General features: G+C 35.0%; 1 protein-coding gene across 4 annotated transcripts; it reads left to right on the forward strand.

The window, feature by feature from the left end:
* Positions 1 to 70: 70 nt before the first annotated feature.
* On the forward strand, positions 71 to 27,274 carry LOC307152505 (kinesin-like protein KIF2A). 4 transcript variants are annotated; one of them, XM_079861211.1, is made up of 21 exons: positions 71 to 284; positions 1,381 to 1,475; positions 7,415 to 7,543; positions 8,052 to 8,106; positions 8,766 to 8,876; positions 10,070 to 10,170; positions 12,131 to 12,226; positions 12,339 to 12,393; positions 12,480 to 12,642; positions 17,699 to 17,789; positions 17,907 to 17,970; positions 18,036 to 18,127; positions 18,216 to 18,358; positions 18,439 to 18,643; positions 20,101 to 20,211; positions 20,314 to 20,381; positions 21,760 to 21,873; positions 22,840 to 22,975; positions 23,543 to 23,644; positions 25,821 to 25,956; positions 26,808 to 27,274. In XM_079861211.1, the coding sequence occupies exons 1-21, from the start codon at positions 224 to 226 to the stop codon at positions 26,891 to 26,893; spliced, it is 2,214 nt and encodes a 737-aa protein (XP_079717337.1). In that variant the 5' UTR covers positions 71 to 223; the 3' UTR covers positions 26,894 to 27,274. The 4 variants fall into 4 exon arrangements, with proteins under 4 accessions (XP_079717337.1, XP_079717338.1, XP_079717339.1 ...); XM_079861212.1 differs by having other exon boundaries at positions 86 to 284; positions 21,760 to 21,843; XM_079861213.1 differs by lacking the exon at positions 21,760 to 21,873 and having other exon boundaries at positions 86 to 284.
* Positions 27,275 to 27,295: the final 21 nt, after the last annotated feature.

A 27,295-nucleotide genomic window follows, 5' to 3' on the forward strand; every position in this document is an offset into this window, starting at 1 on the left:
AAACAACAACAACTACTGGACAGATTGTGTCCACTGCAACTAGACAAAAGAGGTTGATGTGACATTCTGTGATGGGTGTGTGTGCACTCTGCGCATGCGCGCTCATCCGTGTCTCTCTCTCTCTCTCTCTCTACTGACCTCCTCCCGGTTTTTGCTGCTGAACAACTTCTCCCGTGAAACCCGCTCAAATATAGCCATTCAGATCCTGGCACACACATGAGGCATGGCAGCTCTCTTCGGGAAGATCCAGATCGGCATTTATGTGGAGATCAAGCGCAGTGATGGTGAGTCACACCCAGCAGCCGCTCGTTTATCAGGCTGAGGTGCAGTTTGTCGGCGCATCATCTTTGTTTAACCCGGTAAAGCCGTTAAACACAAGACAGCTAGTGCAAACGGCGGGAGAGGATCGATATAGGCCTGTACATTCATATCCAATACCTTTCCGTCCTTGGCACGCCGTTGTATTGCATGTTTTTGGGATGCATGTTCCTGCTAACCCGTTAGCGAATTTACTATATCTACTATGGCGGAGGCTTGACTCATAATTATTAATAAAGTCCTCCTGATGTTGCTTGGTAACCGTTTTGGAGCGTCTTGGCGTAGAATCTACTTAAGCCACAACGTCAACAACGATTCGCCGGCTTACAGGCGCTTACTTGCTAATGTGTGCCGTTCAGCCAATCAGATAAGCGCACTGGGTAAACGTAACGTTACGTAATTAATATTCATAAGCTAAGCCTTCGCCATAGTACGTTTGTAAATTCGCAGTCTCTTAGCATCCTCCCTGAGGAAGACGCCCAGAGACATCGCCTGCAAAACTCGTTTTTGTACTGCTGTTTTAGTTTATTATTATTATTATTTATTTTATTGTCATTCCTGCAGTGTACAAGTGCAGCCAGTTTTTCCTCTCTTTAACACATGAAATAAAGCATTAACCTTTGGCCTAAACGTTAAAGCTGGTTAGTAGTCCGTCCATAGTAAAGTTGTGTGGAAAGCAAGTGTGAACCCTACAATTTGGTTGTTAGTTAAGGTTATTGTACAACTTTTATCTTCCTGAAGTCTATTTATTCAGTAGTTTTTCAAGTAATCATGTATAATGTGCAATCAGCTGGTCATTATCACAAAGCAAACTGACTATACTTTTATTCCTTTCATAATGTGTGCCCATTCTCTCTCTCTCTCTCTCTCTCTCTCTCTCTCTCTCTCTCTCTCTCTATATATATATATATATATAGTGTGTGTGTGTGTGTGTCATATATTTACAAACTTTTATGTTAGATGCAATTAATCATGAATAATTGGTTTGACAGCACTAGTTTGTAGTGTTATCACCAGGCTGCAGATCTTTGCAGTAAACCATTGTTTTGCTATCTATTTCAGGCAGAATACACCAGGCCATGGTTACGTCACTGAATGAAGACAATGAGAGTGTGACGGTGGAGTGGATCGAAAACGGAGACACGAAAGGCAAAGAGGTGAATTTCTGATATTCATATTTAATATGTCCATCATGTTGGCATAATGCACTAAAGACAAACGCTTGTATGATTCCAGCAGAGTCACCTTTATGAACCTTATGTTTTTAAAATGTCTGTAGTTATTATAGGCACACAGATATAATTGTGATGTGTCAGGATCAATGGAGATTTATTCTAAATCAGCTTTTGTATCTTTGCCTTAAATAGCTTTGAGGTTTATCATGTGCATTCATTTGTGCATAAAATACAAAGACCAAGCTTTCATCCTTCACATGTTGCTCTTTCATAACTCAGGAGAATTAATAGAGGTTAAAGCCTGGTTTCACAAACAGGGCTTAGTTTAAACCAGGATTAGGCCTTAGTTCAATTAGGACATTTAAGTAGCTTTAATAAACATGTCTTATAAAAAAACATTACTGGTGTGCATCTTGAGACAAAACAATGGCACTGACATATTTTAAGATATATCAGTGCAAGTTGCTTTCAGTTAAAACAGCTCAAACATGCATTTTAGTCTGGGACTATATTAAGCCTTGTCTGAAACTGAAACAAAATTATCTCTCTTTAAAATCGGGAGAAATTTGTGTTTCTAACTCACTTTTGGCATGTCTGGATGAGGTTAAGAGCTGGATGGCTCGCAATTTGGTTCAGTTAAACCACGGAAAAACAGAGATTATGATCTTCGTGCCGGTCAGAAGATGCTTAGATATTGTTACTCGTTTAGGTCCATGGTCAGTCTATTGTCATGACCAAATAAGAAATATAGGAATTGTGTTTGAACTTGAGCTGAAATTCGACAAGCAGATCAATGCTGTGGTTAAGAGTTGTTTTTTTCCCAGATCAGGATCGACACCATTCTGTCGATAAAAGATTTAGAGAAGGTCATTAATGCCATTAATTTGGTCTCGTTTGGATTACTGTTATGTTCTGTATGTGGGGTCCTGTCTAAAGGTCAATCGATAGTGTATTTTAACGATAACGGTAACTAGGTAGGACCAGGCTGGCTGATAACTGATTAATCAACCAGGATTAGTTTTTAAAATAGATACTGAACTTTATTATAAAAATATAAAAACAGTACTGAACCATGAAACTTTATTTGCTTCTATTTTAGAACACTTGGTTATCTAATCAAAATAACAAAATATGTATTACAGTGACGATAAAAAAAAGAACTGAAATCAAATGCATTTCTGATTTGTTTATTTTTCTGTCGGCTACATGAAGATACAGTTTGCTTTCTCTAGCTTCATGTCTCTAGCTTTAAATATGCAACTTCGCTGCATAACGAACCCATAAAGGGGATCAGCTGGATATAAACTAATGCAAATGGATGGTAACAATCGTGACATTAAACATTTGGGACAGACTTTTTAACCGCTTGAGGTACTACTAATGTTAGCGTCCTCTCAGCCTAACATCATGCTCTTATTCACTAATGCAGTATCTAGTCAACAAACTCATTACTTTTTTTTAATGAAATGAAAACATGTAGGATAGTGTCCTCTGTAACATACCGTTTCATTGTCTATCCGCATCTGAAATGTCCTGCACTGTGTAGTGCGTAGCCTCCCGTGTCAAATCAAACTCCACGAGGCATCAGTGATAGTTTTTATTTCACCTCTAGAGTTCGCTCTCGTACTGTACAGCAACCCAGAAAAAATATCTGTATGGATTTTTGCCGATAACCGATTGCTGGAACAATTTCTGTTATCAGCAAAAATCCATACCGATATTTTTCTGATTAATACCGATAAATCAGTCGACATCTAGTCCTGTTAGACCATTATTTCATGCTTACAGTTAGTTCAAAACATGGTGGCCAGGCTTGCTTGTGAGTGCTACAAAGAGTGATCATATCTCTCCTATTTTGTCCTCGCTCAGGTCACTGCCAATCGACAGCAGGATCAAATATAAGGTCCTGCTATATGTTTTTAAAGCAGTGCATGGAATGGCTCCTGCTTATGTGTCTGAGCTTATTACTTTTTGCCAAACATCTAGGTCTTTAGATCAACTAACAAGTTGCTTCTTACTATCCCTCAAACTCATCTAAAACTTAAAGGGGATCAGGCCTTTGCTGCTGCGGGTTCGAGGCTTTGGAAAGCGGTCACATCCATAAACACATTTAAAGCTGGTGTTGAAAACTACTTCTTGTCATTAGCATTTAAGGAGTTTGGCTAGTATGGGAATGTTTTTGTTGATCCCCTTTTTAGGTTATCTTGTTTTATGGTAATGTATGTACAGTATTTGAATGTTGATTGTAGGCTACAGCACTTTGGTCTGCATGTTAGGGGTGGCTCGATACCACAATTTTGGCTTCGGTACAGTACCACAATCTAATACAGTAGTATCGATATTAAAATGACACCATACGGGTCTGAATTTTGCCACGGGTAAAGACCTTATTCAGAGCAGCGCCATGACAGGTATGAAAGTGAGGCTGTGAGGGATAGACTTGCCGTGTTTTCAATGGCAGTAGAAAGCTGCTATGGAAGCTTGTTTCCGCCACAGAATAAAACATTTTCAAAGATAATTGCGACTTTTTATCTCACAATTGCGAGTTTACATCTCGCAATTCTGACTTTATTTCTCAGAATTGCGAGATATAAAGTCAGAATTGCGTGAAATAAAGTCGCAATTGCGTGTTGTAAAGTCAGAATTGCGAGATATAAAGTCAGAATTGCGTGATATAAACTCGCAATTGCGTGTTGTAAAGTCAGAATTGCGAGATATAAAGTCAGAATTGCGTGTTATAAAGTCAGAATTCTGACTTTTTTTCTCGCAATTGCGACTTTATATCACACAATTCTGACTTTATAACACGCAATTGCGAGTTTATATCACGCAATTGTGACTTTATAACACGCAATTGCGAGTTTATATCTCGCAATTCTGAGATCTTTTCTCAGAATTGTGAGATATAAAGTCCAATTCTAAGGAAAAAAAAAAGACGGACTTTTTTTTTTTTTTACCACAGAATAGTTAATATCTCACAATTCTGACTTTATAACACGCAATTGCGACTTTATATCGTGCAATTCTTACTTTATATCTCCCAATTGCGACTTTATTTCTCAGAATTGTGACTTTATATCCCGCAATTGCGACTTTATATCTCGCAATTGCGACTTTATTTCTCAGAATTGCGACTTTATATCTCGCAATTGCGACTTTATTTCTCACAATTCTGACTTCATATCTCTCAATTCTGAGAAAAAAAGTCACAATTCTGACTTGATACATCGCAATTGTGAGAAAAAAAGTCAGAATTGTGACATAAAAAGTCGCAATTATTATTATTTATTTATTATTCAGTGTCGGAATCAAGCTTCCATAGTATAAAGCTCCTAGATTACTTACAATTTTCCACAGCTTATATTGTCGGGAGTTTTTTGTCAACTGAAATTTCTAGGAAAGATATTTTTCCAGTGTTTCATGAGCAGAACAATCCAAAAACACATTAAATAACAGTAGGCCTACAGCCCATTGAAGAGATGCATGTCTGTCCCTCACAGGCTCCTTTAATTCCCATTAAAAATCAAAGATGGCGCTCCATGAATAAGGTCAATTATGCTACGCATAATTTTACAAATTCTCGTAGGTTTTGCGTTTATAAAGCGGGAAATTTTCGCAAATGTTTATTAGCAAATTAATCAACACTTAATTATCACACCAAATCAGTAATTTGACAACTTTCTTGTGAGAAATAATTTCAGCGATAGTCTACTTCGTCTCCCCCTCTCTCTCTTAATTAGCGAACTAAAAAGTCATCCGCGCGCTGCGATACAACACTTTCGGTTGTTTCGGGACAGCTGACGGAAATCACTTGCCCATGTCTTTTTAAACATTGCCAATTTGAACATTAAAATGATTTTATATCATTCAGGTAGCCTACGTTGGAGCTCTTTTAGAGACGGTTTTCTTTCATACATTGTGTGCGCGCCAAACCGCCTGAGCTCGCGCATCCCAAACTGAGTTGTTTTTCCTTAAACAGTCAAATACACACAACATTGTCAAAATGTCCGTCTTGGTGAGTATTGACATAAACACAGTCCGTGATGTCTTACGTAAATGTAAATAGTGTAATAGTATCGCATGTATCGGATCTGTGACCGTGTTTGTGACGCTGCTGTCTGTAACTAAATTTTGTAACTTTAATTATAAGGATTTAACCGTGTGTATTAACAGTGTTATTTTACATTTTATTACTTTATTCTGTTAGACCTACCTAAACTAAGTGCAAATACTGGTTCTGATGTGTCAAACGTGCGCTGTAACATCGTGTTATTTAAAACGATATGATCTTATGTATGTGCGTTGATCAGTGTTAAAAGAAAATTAATGTCTAAATTAACGTTAGATCGTTGGAATGATACACTCACCTGTCGATCTCTTAAAGGGATAGTTCACCCAAAAATGAAAATTCTGTCATCATTTACTCTCCCTCAAGTTGTTCCAAACCTGTATGATTTCCTTTCTTCTGCTAAACACAAAATAAGATATAAAGAAGGTTGGTCATTAAACAGTTGCTGGTCCCCATTGACATCCATAGTATTTTTTTTCCTACTATGGAAGGAAAAAAAATCAGTCGTTTGGTTACTGACTTTCTTCAAAATATCTTCTTTTGTGTTCAGCAGAAGAAAGAAAGTCATACAGGTTTGGAACAACTTGAGAGAGAGTAAATGATGACAGAATTTTTATTTTTGGGTGAACTATCCCTTTAATGTCTTGTAGTCAGGATGGGCAAGTGACAGATGCTTGGCAAGGTTTGATGGTTCTTCATCATTTTATAATAGCAAAGTAATTCCAAATTTCACTTCTACTGCCCTCTTTATTAATTAGTTTGGGGTGTGTTGAGTGAGATTCAACTGCTTTATCCATTTTGTTCCTCTAGTATGTTGTCACATTTGCCGGTTTCATGTCTGTTTGGGTACTGCAGCATTATTAAGTAGGCTACAGATATTAGCAAAATCATGATATCGTACCATTTGAAATAAAATACATACCGGTATTTTCCCAGTACCAGTATACTGAGCAACCCTACTGCATGAGCTGCTGTAAAGTGCTTTATAAATAAAATGAATGAACGAAAATGTTTCATGTAACTCAACTTGATCTCAGATGTTTCTCCAATCAATCCTCATGAGAAATAGAGCTATAAAAATGAATCTGGATAGCAGCTCAGATCATTTGGTCCTACAGGAATTGAATGAAAAATTTTTGGGTTCATGTTGAGATCTCTGACTTTTGATTGCAGGTAAATCTGAGCGCACTTTGAGATCTCTTCTGAAGCTTGTCTTTGTTAAACCCTTGTGCTGAGTTGAAAATCCTTTACCTAATTTGGTGTAAAATGCACCAAAATGAACATTTCACTCAAGCTTATTCACCTTAAAATAAAACGGAGGGGAATAAGTTCAGATCATTGAGGCTTTTGATCTTTCATTTCCAAAAAGAATGGCAAAAACCTGTGCTAATTGAAAGAAAACAAGTTGATAAAAAGATTGAATCCAATATTTGTCAATAACATTGCATAACAAGAGATTTATAAGCAATTTTTTTTGTCTCTTTTGTTGTTCTTTTGCTTGGGAACACCAGTAACGAGCTTGAACACCCCACCAAAAGTACAAAAATTATCTCTTTTTTTTTATGTTATATTCTGTGTGAGCAAATTTAGTTAGTTTTAGTCCTATGCAATAACAGAAAATCCTCTCCGGTTTAAAATGACCCGTTCATTTAATTGCTGTCCAACTGTTGCGAAACTCATTTGTAATTTTGAAATGACAAAATCTCACTTGTAATTTTTCTGTCCTGTGGGATGATTATATTTAGCAGCTTTTACAACTGTGTAAAATCCTACAGTATGTGCTCATGTGCTGTGAGTAAAGTGCTTTTAAAACTGGCTGCCTCATGCTCATGCTCTCGTTCCCTGTGAACAGATCGATCTGGAAAGCATATTTGCACTAAATCCAGATATTGCACCTGAAGAGGAAATCCTACAAAGTCCTGAAACCCCTCCGCCACCCGTGTCTAGTGCCGTCAAAATCAACAAGATCCCCCAAAACAAGGTTGGTGTCCATTTCGCTGCACCATAATAGTCGTATCCAAGAAGAGAAATTAGTACAGCGGTGGACAGATGCTTGTAGCGCTCTCAGTCTGGCTTTTATAACTTCTCAAATGGATTTCCAGACAGGAGTCATAAAACACTGTTTTCAGTTTTTACGTTCAAATCAATGCAGGCTGGGTAAATTCCCGTCGTTAAACATAAAAAAATCACTAAAATAACTTGCATTGTGTCATCCTACATTGGGAGGTCACCCATAAACTCTTGTGCATGAATAATTTAATGATATATGCATGAATAATTATAGGAAGACCAGTTGTAATTTGTAATTGTTAGTAAAGTACTTTTTTCCATTTAATAGACTGTGACGTTAGTCTATATAACTGTCGACACAAAGCTATAATGTGGCATAAATTCACTGTGAATGATTTTATTGTGTAGATATATTTTGTAGCTAGATTGCAGACTGGACTTTTCAAAACATGATTATTTTCTTGATTCATCTTTTGTAGAATCGCCGAACTGTAGCGCCACCAAAAAATGAAACTCCTGCAAGGGATAATCGAGGTATGATGTACAAGTTATTAAAAATGGTTTTTTTAAACCTTAAACTAGCACTGTTACAATTTTAGTCTCAAATTCTATTCATTTTAGCAGATATTGATTTCAACAGTATGTGTTTTAACGTTTTTAATTTGTTGCATGGGATTATAAAACACTTTGATGCTTTAAATCATTGTTACTTTAGTATTACTTATACAATGTAGCATTTAATACATTTTTTAATTAGCTTTTATTTATAATATATATTTGTTTTCTTTTCAATTTTAGATACAATTGTGCTGTATTGGTTTCTATTAATTTATTTTTATATATTTCTGTTTAGCTTTAATTTATCTTTATTTTATTTTTGTGTAATTTTAGTTTTTTATTTCAGTTAGCTGCCAAGCCAACATTTCTAATTTTCATTTGAAGTTTAAATTTTTCAACTAATATTTAGAAAAGTATTTTTAATAACAGACAAATATATATAATTGTGCTTACAAGTTTTTCTCTTAATGGATGAGTTAAAGTGTATAATAAAGGTAAATGTCTATTTGTGTTATTTCAGAGTTTTGAACGTGTAACATGTAAAACAGTGCTAAAGAAGAGTCATAATGTGTGCATGTGTGTCTAAACGGTCTGGTCTTTTCGTGGTCTGTGATGATGTGATCTCCATTATTCAGTCACTGTAGGTACGACTCGAGCGCGGCCGAGTCAACAGACCGAACCTCCTCCACCAGCGCCCGCTCCGCCTCCACCGATACAACACCAAACCCTCCAGCAGCAGCAGAACGGTACCACACAACCACATCACACAGAAATGAAGACTTTTACTGTGCAAAATGCGTTTAATTGATCAAAAGTGACAGTAAAGGCATTTATAATGTTACAAAAAATTTCGGTTTTTAGATAAATGATGTTCTTTTGAAGTTTATATTCATTAAAGAATCCTTAATGTATCAGTTTTCACAAAAATATTTAGCAGCACAACTGTTTTCAACATGGATGATAATCAGAAATGTTTCTTGAGCAGCAAATCATCATATTAGAATGATTTCTGAAGGATCATGTGACACTGAAGACTGGAGTAATGATGCTGAAAATTCAGCTTTGATCACAGGAATAAATATCTACTTCAGTCATGAAACTCACTGATTGGCCTCCGCTGATCCTGCAGCCAATGAGAGTGCTTGCTCATCGTCTGGCTCATTGTTTGTTGTAGTAAGCTGGTCCTCTGAAACCTTCCACCTCCCCAGCTCCACCTGCCTAGATCTGCTGTGGGATTTATATATCTATTTATACAGCAGCATCATATCTTACATGCTCACGTGTATCTGTTAGCAGTAGTAAGTACATGCTTGCTCTGTAGCAGCAATAATCAACATCAGCGTAGCAGATCTAGTCCACCAAGACCAAATACATTAACATTGCCTATTCAATAACATGCTAAAACTATTCCGAGAGTTGTCATGATTGAAATTACATTTTAAAAAAATAGAAAGCAATTATTTTAAATTGTAATAATATTTCTGTTTTTACTGTTTTTGATCAAATGCAGCCTTGGTGAGCAGAAGAGACTTCTTTCAAAAGCACTGACCCCAAACCTTTGAACAGTAGTGTAATTATTGTTTAGATGTTTTATGAATACCTGGGTGTGTAATCTCTGATCTGTGAGTGTATGAAGAGACTCCAGCAGTGATGGAGGAGCTGAAGGGCTCTCTGCGACCGTCACAAACGGCTGTTGTCTGCCGTCACACCGAAACAAAAGCAGTATTTAGAGTTGTTTTCTCAGAGATGACCCCTCATGATGCCATTGTTGAGGGATTCACTCAAACACATTTAACACAAGCGAATGCACAGTGACTTTGCAATTATGTCAAATAAAATGCTTATTAAAATGAGCGAATCAGGTTTAGCTGACCAATATTGTAACTGTTTGTTAAACTTTGATGTCTGTTTGCATTGAGTTTTTGCTGTGTGTGTTCAGCTCGCAGGAAGTCCAACTGTGTGAAGGAAGTGGAGAAACTTCAGGAGAAGCGGGAGAGGAGACGATTGCAGCAGCAGGAGCTGAGAGAGAAAAGAGCGCAGGTGACAAACACACTGGCGTTTATTATTATATGTTTAGAAACATATTGTGTTATTTTGCATATTGCAATTTTATTTATTATTTCCTATGAATATTGTTGGCTTGACAAATTGGTTATGTTGCTTTTTTATATTGCTTTTTTATAGTTAATTAAGACTAAAACCAATATATATACACGAGGAAAATAAGTATTTGAACACCCTGCTATTTTGCAAGTTCTCCCACTTGGAAATCATGGAGGGGTCTGAAATTGTCATCGTAGGTGCATGTCCACTGTGAGAGACATAATCTAAAAAAAAAATCCAGAAATCACAATATATGATTTTTTAACTATTTATTTGTATGATGCAGCTGCAAATAAGTATTTGAACACCTGTCTATCAGCTAGAATTCTGACCCTCAAAGACCTGTTAGTCTGCCTTTAAAATGTCCACCTCCACTCCATTTATTATCCTAAATTAGATGCACCTGTTTGAGGTCGTTAGCTGCATAAAGACACCTGTCCACCCTATACAATCAGTAAGAATCCAACTACTAACATGGCCTAGACCAAAGAGCTGTCCAAAGACACTAGAGACAAAATTGTACACCTCCACAAGGCTGGAAAGGGCTACGGGGAAATTTCCAAGCAGCTTGGTGAAAAAAGGTCCACTGTTGGAGCAATCATTAGAAAATGGAAGAAGCTAAACATGACTGTCAATCTCCCTCGGACTGGGGCTCCATGCAAGATCTCACCTCGTGGGGTCTCAATGATCCTAAGAAAGGTGAGAAATCAGCCCAGAACTACACGGGAGGAGCTGGTCAATGACCTGAAAAGAGCTGGGACCACCGTTTCCAAGGTTACTGTTGGTAATACACTAAGACGTCATGGTTTGAAATCATGCAAGGCACGGAAGGTTCCCCTGCTTAAACCAGCACATGTCAAGGCCCGTCTTAAGTTTGCCAATGACCATTTGGATGATCCAGAGGAGTCATGGGAGAAAGTCATGTGGTCAGATGAGACCAAAATAGAACTTTTTGGTCATAATTCCACTAAACGTGTTTGGAGGAAGAAGAATGATGAGCACCATCCCTACTGTGAAGCATGGGGGTGGTAGCATCATGCTTTGGGGGTGTTTTTCTGCACATGGGACAGGGCGACTGCACTGTATTAAGGAGAGGATGACCGGAGCCATGTATTGCGAGATTTTGGGGAACAACCTCCTTCCCTCAGTTAGTGCATTGAAGATGGGTCGAGGCTGGGTCTTCCAACATGACAATGACCCGAAGCACACAGCCAGGATAACCAAGGAGTGGCTCTGTAAGAAGCATATCAAGGTTCTGGCGTGGCCTAGCCAGTCTCCAGACCTAAACCCAATAGAGAATCTTTGGAGGGAGCTCAAACTCCGTGTTTCTCAGCGACAGCCCAGAAACCTGACTGATCTAGAGAAGATCTGTGTGGAGGAGTGGGCCAAAATCCCTCCTGCAGTGTGTGCAAACCTGGTGAAAAACTACAGGAAACGTTTGACCTCTGTAATTGCAAACAAAGGCTACTGTACCAAATATTAACATTGATTTTCTCAGGTGTTCAAATACTTATTTGCAGCTGTATCATACAAATAAATAGTTAAAAAATCATACATTGTGATTTCTGGATTTTTTTTTTTAGATTATGTCTCTCACAATGGACATGCACCTACGATGACAATTTCAGTGGGAGAACTTGCAAAATAGCAGGGTGTTCAAATACTTATTTTCCTCACTGTATATATATATATATATATATATATATATATATATATATATATATATAATTTTTTTTATTATTATTATTTAACTTGTACTAAAATAACTAAATCTGAAATAGAAATTAATATAATAAAAACAATATATACATACTGAAAAATGACATGGCTTAACATCTCAAGAAAGTGAATATGTTCTGACTCTTACAATATTAACTGAGAGTTTTTTATTACACAGGATGTCGAGGCAATAACCCCTAATTATGAAATAATGTGCATGATCCGAGACTTCAGAGCGAGTCTGGACTACAGACCGCTGACCACTGAAGATCTGGTGAATAACTACATCTACATTTAATCGTCTACTTTTAATTTCCACATGATTTATCAACAGTATTACATGGTATTATAGTATGTATGTATTAATAATATGTATATTTTCTCAGATTGAGGACCACAGGATATGCGTGTGTGTGCGGACACGTCCACTGAACAAGAAAGGTGATGATGAACTCTTTTTATTCCACCACACGTTCATGCTGTGAGTGTCTAGTGCTGTTAACGATACATCATCTGTTCACTTTCAGAGCTGACCATGAAGGATCTAGATGTCATCACCATTCCCAGCAAAGACGTGGTCATGGTCCACGAGCCCAAGCAGAAAGTGGATTTAACCAGATACCTGGAGAACCAGACGTTTCGATTCGATTACGCTTTCGACGACACCTCGACAAACGAAATGGTTTACAGGTCAGATATTTATTAGTTTACAGAGAAAGAGTGAAACTAAAAATACAAAGACAAAGAGAGAGAAGAATTTGTTTTATTCAGTCTCACGCTGTACAAAATAACAAATATTAAAATATATCTAAATATAAAAAAAAAAAATGTGTTCAGTCTAGCACTAACAATAGAAATATCTAGTAAAATGTTTACATAAAATAAAATATTAAAGTGTATGTCAGTGTTTAAGTATATATATTAAAATATATGTGTATACAGTATATATTAAAAACAACAAAAATATAAAAACTATAATTTAGGGCTGGGCGATATGGCCAAAAAAAAAAATCACGATAATTTTTTTTATATCAGTCGATATCGATAATTTTTACGATAAAAGTCAAATCTTTATTTATTTCAAGTTTAACCCTCTGGGGTCTAAGGTGTTTTTGGGGTCCTTGAGATGTTCTGACATGCCCTGACATTTTTGCTTTTTTCAGTTGCTTATAAACATATTAATGGCAAAAAAAAATTACACACTATTTAGCACAAACAGGACTACCATGAAATGTGAGCAACAAGAATGTACATGTCTGCATTTTTGAGAGAATAATGTTTATGCGTGGTTATTGAAAAAACTAAAAACTAAAGTTTCTGAAATAAGGCCATAAAACACATTCTAAATATGTGCCAATAAGACTTTTGTCTAATGGATGTCATCGCCTAGTGTTTTTTCTTCAAAATAAAGTGAAAATCACCCTGCCTTATCATTCACATAACACAATACATTGATTTGAATTTTGCAAAGCACTTTCTGTTTGGAAAGGCAATATGCGGAGTGGGCGTCTACGGTCATGCATATGTAGTGGTTCACACCTGAGGAGACAATGGGGCCCGCATACTTAATTAGCCATTCATTCAGGTGAGTCACTGAGCCACAAGAATGCAAGAGCAACAGTTGGAAGCATCTCAATTCTTTTTTATTTTTCCTCATATTGTGCTTGCAATTTGGCCTATAATATCCAAGGAAAACTAGTAATTGTGCAGTTAATTCTCATACTGTATTTTCAGTTTTGGAATATTTATGCTCTCCCCAAATTTGTCAATAATAAAACACAATAAAAGTTATTTAAAGAAAAGGCTTATATTTACCTTTTAATAGTTTGTTTACATCTACCTTGTAAATATATTTTTTTATTAAAAAGGTTACAATTACAACAACAATTCAAGTGTAATCTTTCTTTGTAAAAACTAAAGTATACATTTTATCATACATATTTCAAAGTTAAGGATTTGATTGATTATTTGATAACTTTATTTTTGACAAAACATATTATATTTAACATAAGCAAATATTGGCAAACAAAAGCTTATTTGAGGTGGCAGATATTTTACATTAAAAATGTATAATCTATCCAAAACTAATCAACAAAATGTTGTCTTTCATATGTCTGTAACATAGGTCTTTCATTTTTATTATAAGAAATATAAATGTTAATTTGCAGTTTAAATCCAGGAAATTTGTTAATGAAAAAATTATTAAAAGTAAGATACAATTGATACAAAACGAAATTCGTTTTAAAGAAAGGATTTGTACTTTCTGTTTTGAGGTCTCTGTGAAAGTTTGAAAGTCTTTTAGTGCTTTTTTTAGAGCGCTCACGTCCATAATGGAGAACTGTCACGTAATATTGTTTTTTCCTCATACATGCGAACACGAAAAATAAAAGACAAAAGACTTTTAAGTAAAACTTACTCCGAAATTGTGTTCTCGGCGGAATTCGCTCTTCAATATGCTGCCGTTCGTCCTCTGAGGAAAAGGTGCATTCTTCCTCGCTGTCCAGAATCATCTGAAGGGCATCTTTATTACCGGAGAAGCGTTTCATACTCAAAACGCGATGAACTATCAGTAAGTCTGATGAAGAAACTTTTTATGGCATTGATCGAGGGGCGTATGCGATGCATACTAGATCATCTAACTATTTACATGTGAATCGCGCCGGGGGCGGGGCGGCCTCAGCACATTATAGAGATAATGAAGCAGAAGGAAAAACGGTACCTCTCCTTGCTTTCAAACGGATTACATGAGTTGAAAACATTTGTTTTTTATTATAAATTACTTCATTTAAAAGAGGAGATTTAAAGCTTCATAAAGACATATCTCACGTGCCTGTGTGAGAAGTATTCGCTGAGTTATGATTCATTTTCGGACGCGTTTCAGAATGGACTACACGGACAGAAAGAAGGCAGAACTCGCTTCGTGTTTATTTTTCTTTATTTGTCGAAAAGCACAACACTATGTTTTTTATTGTGAGTATACACAAAAATAATACACATTTAACAGAATCGATTGATGTATGAAACTTGTTTTGTAAAATCAAAGTCAAAAGAGTATTTTGGGTCTCAATTCAACTCATAAGGAAAAAAGCGAGCAGATCACGCCGGCGTGATCTCCGACCTCTGAGGGTTAAAGGCAAATTTTTGCTCCTAAGTGAAAGTTGTAGAAACCAGAGTGTTAATTGTGGTTTTAAATTACTCTTTATTGTCAGAACATATCAGGACAAACACTTGCCAAACTGGTGAACATTTCACAAATCTGAGGAAGAACATTCAAACATTTGTAATTTTTACTTAACAAAATAAATATCTTTATTGCACAATTAATTTCTTAGTTTCTGCATGTGCTAATTTTTATTTGGTAAAATATAATATTCTGACTGTTTGAGTTTTATTAAACTTAACCATTGGTCATCCAGTATCATGCATTTAAATCATGATAACCTCACTATCATGGCGAAATGTAACTTTATCGTTTCTATGGTATTTGTATGAAAAACAGTAGCCTAAATACATTATTAAATACTGTAATTATATTCCATCAGTCCTTTAATACATCGTCTACAATAATAATATAATACAATTCAATATCCCAAATTTCATGATGCAGTTAATATTACTAGGCTAACGTTACAGTAAATCCCTGGTAAATGATGGGAATTTGTAGACGGAAAAGCCTTCTGCGCACAGTGTTTCTCCTGTTTGTCAGCGCTGTTTCATCTGCCTTTAAACTGGTTTAAATCACGGAGACATTTGTGTTCTTCGCTAAATTCAAGCGCTTCTCACTGGATCTCGTGACGAGAGCGATCAGAGTAAACGCATCTGCTCCATATCAACGCATCGGCTCTAGTGAGCTCGCGCTGCCGTTTGGACTTTAAGCCGAGCGGATAAATGGTCCGTGTGGCGCGCGGTTCAAATGAGTTTCGTTCCGCTTTTGACGCATAAACATTATCGAACATTTATCGAACTCTTGATATCGATTTAGCAAGAAAAATTATATCGCGATAATTATCGTTATCGTTTTATCGCCCAGCCCTACTATAATTTCAGTTTTGCACTGTACAAAGTTACATCATAACAAAAAATCAGGCAGTGATTGACAGCGCTCTGAACCAATGGCCAAAAGCGCTCTGATCCAAACGTCACAAAACACATTCGACAACCTATAAAATCGAAATAATCTTATGGATATAGGTGGAAAATTATAAACATGTTGAAAAACAAAACTTTATTTGAAGTCGTGTCATCTGTGAAATAAAATCTGAGCCATTTAAGGCGAGACACGGCAGGCAAAAATCTGTCTGTTTACTGAAGTCTGTCATGACCAGTATCGTTGTAAAGCTCTGAGTCTCCTGCACAACGCTATGTAACCCAAATATGGGCATTTCCTTTCTATCAGTAACCAATCGTGAATGTCCAAAGGGGGATTTAAAGCTAACGACGAAATCTCATTTAGAGCTATTAAATCTTTAAATGCCGTTTTCTCAAAATGAGTTTTTTGTCAAACTTCTCAGTCTATGTAGCACCTATCTACACCAAACTTTCCAGTTATACACTTAGCAGTATTCACAGCAGTTGTGATGTACAAGGCTCACAATTTCATGCTTCCTCACTGTTTACAAGAGATGTTTCAAACTAGAGAATCTAGATACAGCCTTAGAGGAACTGATCTGTTACAAAAACCCATGGCGAAGAGTAATACTAAGAGGAGGTGTTTATCAGTTAAAGGAGTTGATCTATGGAACGGTCTTCTTATTCAACTTAAGGGCTCTAAAACTATTAATACATTTAAGAAAATGTATAAGTTAAACATTATGGAAAAGTATAGAACACTTGAATGAAGAACATTAGAAAAGAAGTTGAAAGAGGATGCATAATATAATTTTGATTGTGAAGTTTAAGTTCTGTGCTTACATGTTACCATCGTTGGTATAAGAGAAACTGTATAATTGTGTCATCTTGGGACATAGTGTCTCAGTTGTAAAAGGGGTTAGGCAAAATAAGTCTCGACTTCAGCCTAAACCCCTTCGGTCAGGCATTATTTAGCATTTAAATTCCTAATGTACACATTTTGTATTTTTCTTTCTAATGTACACATTTTGTTTTTTTTCTTTCTTTGTTTTTTTTTTTTTGTATTTTTTTGTATTATGTACAGGATCTTTGAATAACATGTGACCTAAGATTTAAATGTTTATAATGACCGAAGAAATAAATTACTACTACTACTACTACTACTATTCTGAAGATATTTTCACAGGGATTTGTTAATAAATAATTCCTGGCCTGATTTATGTGACATTTTAATAAAAAAAAAATGGCGAAAATCGATTTTTTTAAGGCTATGGAGGGTATATTTTGATTTCCTAGGTAATGAAAGCATATATCCTGAAATCCCTCTGAATTTTTTTTTTTTATCTTGTGTGTAAACAAAATGAAAAAATAATTTTGCTCCTGGCTTTATCATATGTCCAGATCTATCTACCGAAACTATATGCAAAATTGTGCATATCTAATGAGATAATGCCTAATTTGAATAATTAAACATACAAATTTCTAAAACTTGTAATACATTTTTTTTATATACTTGTGTAAGTAATCAACTGAGGAAGTTTTATGGTGATATCTATTATTTAAAAATGTTACCCTATTCACCTGTAGTGTCTCGCCTTAAGAAAAAAAGAAAAGAAAATGTATTTCATATTTTATCATGTTCTAATATTGAATGAGATCTCTGGTTCATGTGTTTCAGGTTTACCGCCCGGCCGCTGGTGGAGACCATATTTGAGAGGGGAATGGCGACCTGTTTTGCATACGGTCAGACGGGCAGTGGCAAAACTCATGTAAGTTTCTGACTGTGAACAAAACCAGATGACATCATATTACAGGAAAAGATCCTCCCAGGGGATCGTTCCATTTGCCGTTTGTCATAATCATAATCGATTTTCTCTTCATTCCAGACCATGGGAGGAGATTTTTCCGGGAAGAACCAGGACTGCTCTAAAGGGATCTACGCACTCGCTGGTATGTGTCTGACCTGATGTTATTCAATGTCAATATTGAGTTATCAATATTTTCTGTTCTTTCAGCACGGGATGTTTTTCTAATGTTAAAAAAACCAAATTACAAGAAGTTGGATCTTCAGGTGTACGCAACGTTCTTTGAAATCTACAGCGGGAAGGCAAGTTCTCTATAGCTCATGAATAATGAATGAGCTCATTAAATATTCATAAAGTGCATTAAGTCTTACATTTTAAACGGCCGTGCAGGTGTTTGACCTTCTGAACAGGAAGGCGAAGCTGCGTGTTCTCGAAGACGGTAAGCAGCAGGTTCAGGTGGTCGGACTGCAGGAGCGAGAGGTCAAATGCACCGAGGACGTGCTTAAACTTATTGAGATGGGCAACAGCTGCAGGTGCGACCAATCGGATAACTTCGTTCCACCAGATGTTGTTTTTAACACTTGTAGTAATTTTTGTATGTGTTTTTCCTCAGGACGTCTGGACAGACCTCGGCTAACGCTCATTCGTCCCGCAGTCACGCCGTGTTTCAGATTATTCTCCGCAGGAGGGGCAAAATGCACGGCAAATTCTCTCTCATCGACCTGGCGGGAAACGAGCGAGGGGCGGACACGTCGAGCGCCGACCGACAGACCCGTCTCGAGGGCGCGGAGATCAACAAGAGTCTCCTGGCGCTGAAGGTTTGTGCTTCAAACCGTTACACACCGGCTCCAGAACTACTTTATCTGACCTTGTTTTGTCCCTAAAAAGATATTTACCAAAGCAAAGACAAGAGAGAGAAAATTTGTTTAGTCTAGCACTGTACTAAGAAACAAATATAAAAATATTTTATGAAATATTTAAAAACATTTAAAAAAATATTAGAAATTAAAAAAAAAAATGATTTGTAGAGTCTAGCACTGTACTAAGTAACAAATATAGAAATATTTTGATGAAAATATAAAAAATAGATAAAAAATATAATTTGTTCAGACTTGCACTGTACAAAGTAACAATTATAAAAAATAATTTATGAAAATATATATTAGAAATATTAGAAAAATCGACTTTGTTCCACACTGTACAGAGTAACAAATGTAGAAATGTTTTTATAAAAATACAAATATTAAAATGTATATAAATATATATAAAATATCCACAATATATAAAAATATATCATTTGTTCAGTGGCATACTGTCCAAAAAGTAACAAATATAGAAATATTTGTATGAAAATATAAAATATTAAAAAATATTAGAAATATGATGAATGCAATCATATACTGTACAAAGTAGCAACTATAGAAATATATATTTTTATAAATATTTAAAGTATATAAAAATATAATTTAAGTCTCACACTTCACAAAGTTGCAAATATGAAAATATTTTATGAAATATTTAAAAACATTTTAAAAAATATTAGAAATTCAAAAAAAAATATTTGTAAAGTCTAGCACTGTACTAAGTAACAAATATAGAAATATTTTGATGAAAATATAAAAAATAGATAAAAAATGTAATTAGTTCAGACTTGCACTGTACAAAGTAACAATTATAAAAAATAATTTATGAAAATATATATTAGAAATATTAGAAAAATCGACTTTGTTCCACACTGTACAGAGTAACAAATGTAGAAATGTTTTTATAAAAATACAAATATTAAAATGTATATAAATATATATAAAATATCCACAATATATAAAAATATATAATTTGTTCAGTGGCATACTGTCCAAAAAGTAACAAATATAGAAATATTTGTATGAAAATATAAAATATTAAAAAATATAAAAAATATTAGAAATATGATGAATGCAATCATATACTGTACAAAGTAGCAACTATAGAAATATATATTTTTATAAATATTTAAAGTATATAAAAATATAATTTGTTAAGTCTCACACTTCACAAAGTTGCAAATATAAAAATATATAATGTAATTTTTATTTATTTATAAAAATATCAAATGTAATTCACAAATTCTGTAATGCGACCTTTCTGAATAAAACTTCAGCAGGAAATAATGATATGCATGTGGATTTGATTTGTTCTTGAAAGTAGACTGTGTTATGTTTTGGTTCATTTTTTTTATGATAAGTTCATTAGTGTGATGGTGTTTTCTTGGTCCACTTGTGTTTGTGTGCGACAGGAATGCATCAGGGCTTTAGGTCGAAACAAACCACACACTCCGTTTAGAGCCAGTAAACTCACACAGGTGTTAAGAGATTCCTTCATCGGAGAGAACTCCAGAACATGTATGGTAAGAACACTGCGGATGTTTCTAGATCAATCATATATTCATTTTTAACATGTAGTGTAATTTATGTATTAATGATTTTAAAAATGTTTGTGGTTGAAATAGATCGCTACAATCTCTCCTGGAATGGCATCATGTGAAAACACATTAAACACTCTGAGATACGCCAACAGGTACGTGAGAGAAGAACCCACTGACACAGATCCCTTCACTCTATCCAGGGAATGTTGCTTAACCCGGTTTATGCCAAGGTTTCTAATGCAAATAACCTGACAGTCAAATCTGGGGCTGTTAATGGATACACAAATCACAGAGAATTCTAAGATTATGGACATATTTGACCCTTTATGTCTTTATATACAAGAATTTCAATATTAATATAATGTTTATTAATACATGTATATTAAAAACAGTATCATAAAAACACTGTACAAAGTAGCAAATATAGAAATATATTTTTATAAATATTTAAAGTATATAAAAATATAATTTAAGTCTCACACTTCACAAAGTAGCAAATATAGAAATATGTAATATTATTTATATTCAATATTGTATTTATTATACATGTATTAATACACATTATATTAATATTCAATTTCTTTATTTTATTTATGTATAAAAAATTCTAAAATAATATATAGAATTCATTATATTGTATTTATGCATTTATATACTCTTTTTATTTTTATAATTTATATTGTTTATATGCATATATTTAACAAGAATATAAAAATGGAATTCAAGAGTTTAAAGAAATGTAATTTGTAAAACCATTTAACATTAAATAATATATATATATAATACATTCTATAAAATGTTTATGCACATATTCATAAATTTATGTTATGTTCATATTATTCAAATTCTTTATATAAAACAAAACCATTTATAAAAAAATATATATTTATAATCAAATATATGAATGATCTTTTTACATGGCATATTTTTGTGTTTAATGTTTGGTAGACAACTATTAACCAATGGCATTTTATGTATATACATATTTTTTCATAAGAATTCATAAATATAATTTAGTTTAATTGTATTGTAAAAACAATAGACTACTTATATTATATAATGATTTAAAGAAACATTGTATTTATTATATTAAATATGTATGAATAAACATAATATTAATATTCAAATTATTATTTTTTATTTAATGTTTGTAAAATTCTATATATTTTTATCATAATATATTGTATTTATGTGTACAGTGTGTATATATATATATATATATATATATATATATATATATATATATATGATACATTCTAAACATTCTATAAATTATAAATATTTATGTGTTTACATTATATTCATGTTATTCAAATTATTTATATAAAACAAGTCATTTGTAAATTTTTAAGATGATTTAAATTGATCTATTTACATAGCACACTATTAAGCCGTGGCATTCACTGCCGGAGTGTATTTGACGGCGAACTCTTTTCCACTGGTTATGAATCAGGAATGTTTGTGTTGGAAGGGTTTGTGACTGTAATTCCCGTCTCTCTGTCTCACTGCCGTCTGTCATCCCGTCTTCAGAGTGAAGGAGTTTGGGATCAGCCCTTCCGACATTCCCTTCTCCCAGGGGGGGGGCGGTCGCTCCGAACTCTCTCCTACCTATGAGTACGATGACTTTGCTTCCTCACCCAGCAGGTCTCACCCTTTTCCAGTTTCAAGCCTGTCTCTCTTCAGACAGAGCCTCCATAAGAGTCCTGTGTTTCTAACGCTTCACTTTCAGTTCAGAGAATGTGCATCTTTTTTTTTGGTCGGCTGTTATTTTGTCCCTTGTTTTTTGAGTCCGTCTGTCGCACATTTCAGGCATGCTTCTGTATGTTCTGTTGCGTTTTACAGCTGCACTAACATTGGCTTGTGTTTGCTTGTGCCTTATAGAGCGGATGGAGTCCACCATTATCATTCTGCATGATCACGTGTCTGTAACATAAACCATTTCCATTGGTTTATTGCGTCATGATGTGAATACCTCATGCTTTTTATGTCGTCGGAAACCTCATATTACCAAAACCACTTTTTATTTTTAACTTTTTGCCAAAATCAAGCTCAATGGCCAGAGAATGTTAAATGTGTGTTTGTAAAGACGGTAAATGCATTGCATTACGTTTTCATCAACTTACAGGTTATAAAGATTACTGGGCGCTTGTTTTTTTCCTGTCATTTGGCCAAAATCTCATGTTATTAATGATGAAGTGCTACACACAGATTATTTAAGACAGTACTGGCTACGACTCTGACAAATGCTAGACTAAGACACTCTTCTCCACTCCTTAAATACATAAAACATAAGCCTATATTTATTCATATAGTGATTCTTGAGTAAAGAAAACACCACACTCACTCAAATAACCAGTTCTTTATTAACCATTGCATTGCAAACAAGCAGAGACGCTCTAAACTGTGTGCGGCACTTGATTACCCATAGAGCCGGGTGGAGTTACGAGGTTTAATCACAAGCTCTTTTTAATATTTTCGTTGGTTAAAAAGCTGACTAATAGTAATGATTCATGAGAAAAATTCAAAACGATAAAATCTGGAGATATGAGGTTTCCGGCCGACATGCGGATGTGCTGATTGTGTTGAGTTGAGACGTGTGTGTGACGGCAGGGTGAAGGAGCTGAGCATCGACCCGAGCGCAGTGCTGGAGGGACGCTCCGTCAGCCAGCTGGACGTGTTGGAGGCGCAGTGGGGAGTGGGCAGCTCTCCTCAGAGAGACGATCTCAAGCTGCTCTGTGAACAGAACGTAAGAGCGCTTCCACACACTCTTCAGTAGGGCTGCACAATATATCGAAATATCGCAATATTCATATCGCAACGGCTTGCAATAAATGGGGTCATGATCAAAAGACGAAGAGAAAATCACTCACTGCTCTTGGCTGAATAACTTTTGTAGCTTTAGTAAGAATCAGGATATATTTAATTCATACAGTGAAAACTAATCAGTGTTTTATTTTTACATTTGATTATTCAGTTTCTGTTGTTAAATAAACCTAATGTAGGATAACCTGAACCCCTAAACCCCACTGATGTTAAAATAACACTTCTTATACTACAGTAAAACACTGATGTTCACTTTCAGAAGCTGTAGGGATGTTTTCTTGTCTCAAAAATAATGTGAAACACATATGTTGGTTATATAACTTTAAATATATTAGAAAGATAATTTAAGTTTATTTTACACACTTTAAGCATCATATCGCATTATTTAATGAGTTATCGCATATCGTACTTTTCTTCAATATCGTGCAGCCCTACTCTTCAGCCTGTATGAGAGCGTGACATGTGTTGATGTGATGCGTGCTGTGCACAGGAAGAGGAAGTGTCCCCTCAGCTCTTCACCTTTCATGAGGTGGTGTCTCAGCTGGTGGAGATGGAGGAGCAGGTTCTGGAGGACCACCGCGCCGTGTTTCAGGTGCGCACACACTGCACACATCTCATCAAACTCCCTTAAAGGGCACCTATTATGCCCCTTTTTAGAAGATGTAATATTGGTCTTGGGTGTCCCCAGAATGTATTTGTGAAGTTTCAGCACAAAATACCCCACAGTTCATTTATTATAACCATTTGAAAATGTCATTTTTGGGGCCTGTTTTAAAAAGAGCTGTTTTGGCGTCTACCACTTTAAATGTAAATGAGCTGCATATCCCCGCCCTGCTGCTGGACCTAGATGATGAAGAGACTCCGGCACAGAATAAACACGAATGAGAATGGACTAAACGTCTCGGAATGGTTATTTGATACATTTATGTACTTACAATGTTTTAATCGCGTCCCTTTTGCCATTATGGATGTGCAACACACACACACGAACTGTGATAACGTTCGCGCAATTTTTTGAAACTACACACACACACACACTACTGTGAAGTACAAACAAATTTTTTTTTTTTTTATTTCTTAAGGGGAGGGAGATAGACGTTTATATAGCCTACTGTCTATGGAGATAGAGCAGACCTTAATTTATTTACATTTGTTATTGCTGCAAAAATGCCTACGTGACATAAAACTGTCTGACGTTGTTTGTTGAGACATCCTATGACGACGACAATAAATAGCTTTAGACGCATTTGTTGTTGAACTGGCTGACATCGATTGAAATGATTATTTGCTCAAAAATCATAAAATACACTTACTTTTTCAGGAGGTGACGTTGGATCGCGAATTAGGCAACGATCCACACTCTAGGATTAACTTTGACCCTCGTTAACAGTCAGTCAGAAAATGAATCTCGTATTTAGGAAGTTTAAGTGGTGCCTTTTCTTCATAAATAAAATCCATCTGCTGCGTTTTCAGTGGCTCTGATGTCAGTGAAGACTAGTATGTCCATTCTTACATCCCACAACAGAACACCTACACTTCTTAGGAGACATTACCGGCTGTCGCTGAAACAATGGAGGATGCAGATCACCGAGGGCGGGGTCTATGCCAAAACCAGATGTCAATCAAATCACGTCGGTGGGGCTTAGCTCATTTCTACGTCACAGTGAGGAAAATCTAGAACAGGGTGTTCTGAGACAGTGCTTATGATTTATTGAGATAGTAAAAAAACTACTGGGTGGATTTTTATCATTCTAGGGTGGTTTTGCTCACACACTGCCAACACACATTTATGTTCAAACACCATGTAAAAGTGAATTTTGCATAATAGGTGCCCTTTAAGATGTTGAAATATCCTTCAGTTAAGGATACATTCACCTTTGAGAAAAGCACTCAATGCTTGTTTTCAGAGGAAATATCTCTGAATATACAGTACCGTTCACATCTTTAAGATCTCTTCTGCTCACCAAAGCTGCATTTATTTCAGTTAAAATACAGTCAAAACAGGAATATTGTGAAATATTGGTATAGTTTAAAATAACAGGTAGGTAAAATAACATTTCTATCTGAATATATTTTAAAAGGTAATTCATTCCTGTGATGCAAAGCTGAATTTTCAGCGTCATTACTCCAGTTTTCAGTGTCTTCACTTTAGTAGTGTGTGTATATATATATAGTCAAACCAAAATTTATTCAGACACCTCCAACATTTCGCACATTATCACAGTTTATTCGCTATAGTTTAGAAAATGGTAATAAAATATGACAAGAACTTGTGTTCTTTCTTTTAGACTGTCTCACAGATGAATTATGTTGAATATCTGTCAGCTGTTAAATTTATCTACACAATTAGATAATACCACTTTAGCTCAACTAATTACCAAGCAATGCTTCATTTTGATCAGTCTGTGTGTAAAAAGGTCACATTAGCAATTAAAGAAAAAAACATTAAGCAAAACATGGTCAGGTCAAAGTGAATAATTTGTGGTCCCATATTTTTATAAATTTTACTGGAAGTAAATGAAGAATTTTTGTGTATAATGTGTCACAGTGTACTTTATTTTTTTCTATCCTCACTTACATAAATGAACTATAGTGTCCTGCACCCACTAGTAAAATTTAAATTATTATAAAATAAAAATAGTAACATTATATCTGGTGTCTGAATAATGTTTGGTTTGACTGTACATTGACTGATATTTTTCATAAAGGACTTGTATTATGTATTTGTGACGGATGCTTCAGGAGCTGATGTTGTGTGTGTGTTGTAGGAGTCCATACGCTGGCTGGAGGATGAGAAGGTTCTTCTGGAGATGACGGAGGAAGTCGATTATGATGTGGAGTCCTTCGCCACTCAGCTCGAACAAATTCTGGATCAGAAGATCGACGTGTTAACAGAGCTCAGAGGTCAGTGGTTACAGAGGTCGTCCTCCGAGATCCAGCATTACAAGACTGGAATAGGAGTCTTTTAAATGGGATCATATTAATAAGAGAAGACACAAATTAAAGTACACTAAACCAAAAGAATTAATTAAATGAAGTTTATTTTTGGAGCATACATTTATTTTGCATTGGGATTTTTTATAAAAATGAATTAACATTTTCTCCTAAAAATAGAATATCATTACTATAATGTAAATTAAAATAATTATCCATCTCTCTCTCTATATATAATTTTTTTATATGTAGTAATAATCTTTATTATAAAACATTTTTGAAAACCATGCTGACATTAAAAAGTCTATTTAAAAAAAATAATTATATATATATATATATATATATAATTAAAGTAATGTCAAAATGCAACAAAAAAAAGGTCTCTCTATATATAAATATATATATTTATAATGCATTATAATTATTAACATTTAAATTATTTGATTTATATTAATTCATCAAATTATTTATAACCATATCAATTTATATTGTATATGTATATACTCTTACATTTTTATTTTTTCAAATGATATTGTTTATGTGCATATTTTTGCACTAATGTAAAAGGTTTAATAATAAATATTAATATGAATATTTTAAATATCGTAGAGTACAGTTTCTGTTGACTTTGGGCTGAAATTGAGCTGCACATTTCTTGTTTCACTTTTTTTTTTTCTGTTTTGTCAGCGATCGACTCCCAGCTTACACGACAGTGACAACATATTACTCCAGTGTCCTTTACAAAGCTGTTGTCCTTCATGTCGGATGAAATGCTTTGTCAACTCAAGTCACTAACAGTAAACTGTTTCCTCTGGTCTCAGATAAAGTGAAGTCTTTCCGCTCTGCTCTTCAAGAGGAGGAACAGGCCAGTAAGCAGATCAACCCCAAACGTCCTCGAGCGCTGTAGCCTCATCTCAGCAGTCTCAAACATCTGTGACCTGTACGTGACGTGACCGCTCTTTCATCCCAGAAAAGCACATTTTAACTCTAGAAATCATTTCAGTTCTTACTAAAATGAATGATTGTAGAGTTTAAGGCCATGAGAGGGTGTACGTGAGATTCTCTGAGCTAATGCATGAACAAACCAGCTCTGCGTCTGTGTCAAGCCTGTAAATATTTCACCGAGTCATTCATGCTTTTCAGATGTACTGTATATACCTGCTACTTGCATATCAGTTTGCCAGTTGATGAAATACAAGTATGCCGTCCCAATGGAAAAGAGAATATGGTCTTGAGATTAGGGATGCACTTATATAGAACATTTGACCAATTCTTTTTACGGCTGCTATGTCATGTTTTATAAATGAAA

This window comes from Squalius cephalus, assembly GCF_949319135.1.
Source record: "Squalius cephalus genome assembly, chromosome: 24".
Taxonomy (NCBI): Eukaryota; Metazoa; Chordata; class Actinopteri; order Cypriniformes; family Leuciscidae; genus Squalius; species Squalius cephalus.

Excerpts from the sequence above, each read along its gene's own strand:
- LOC307152505 (XM_079861211.1), top strand. The coding sequence starts at position 224 with ATGGCAGCTCTCTTCGGGAAGATCCAGATCGGCATTTATGTGGAGATC. Across the intron at positions 7,544-8,051 it reads ACAAGATCCCCCAAAACAAG|AATCGCCGAACTGTAGCGCC; the intron begins GTTGGTGTCCAT and ends CATCTTTTGTAG. Across the intron at positions 12,643-17,698 it reads ACAAACGAAATGGTTTACAG|GTTTACCGCCCGGCCGCTGG; the intron begins GTCAGATATTTA and ends CATGTGTTTCAG.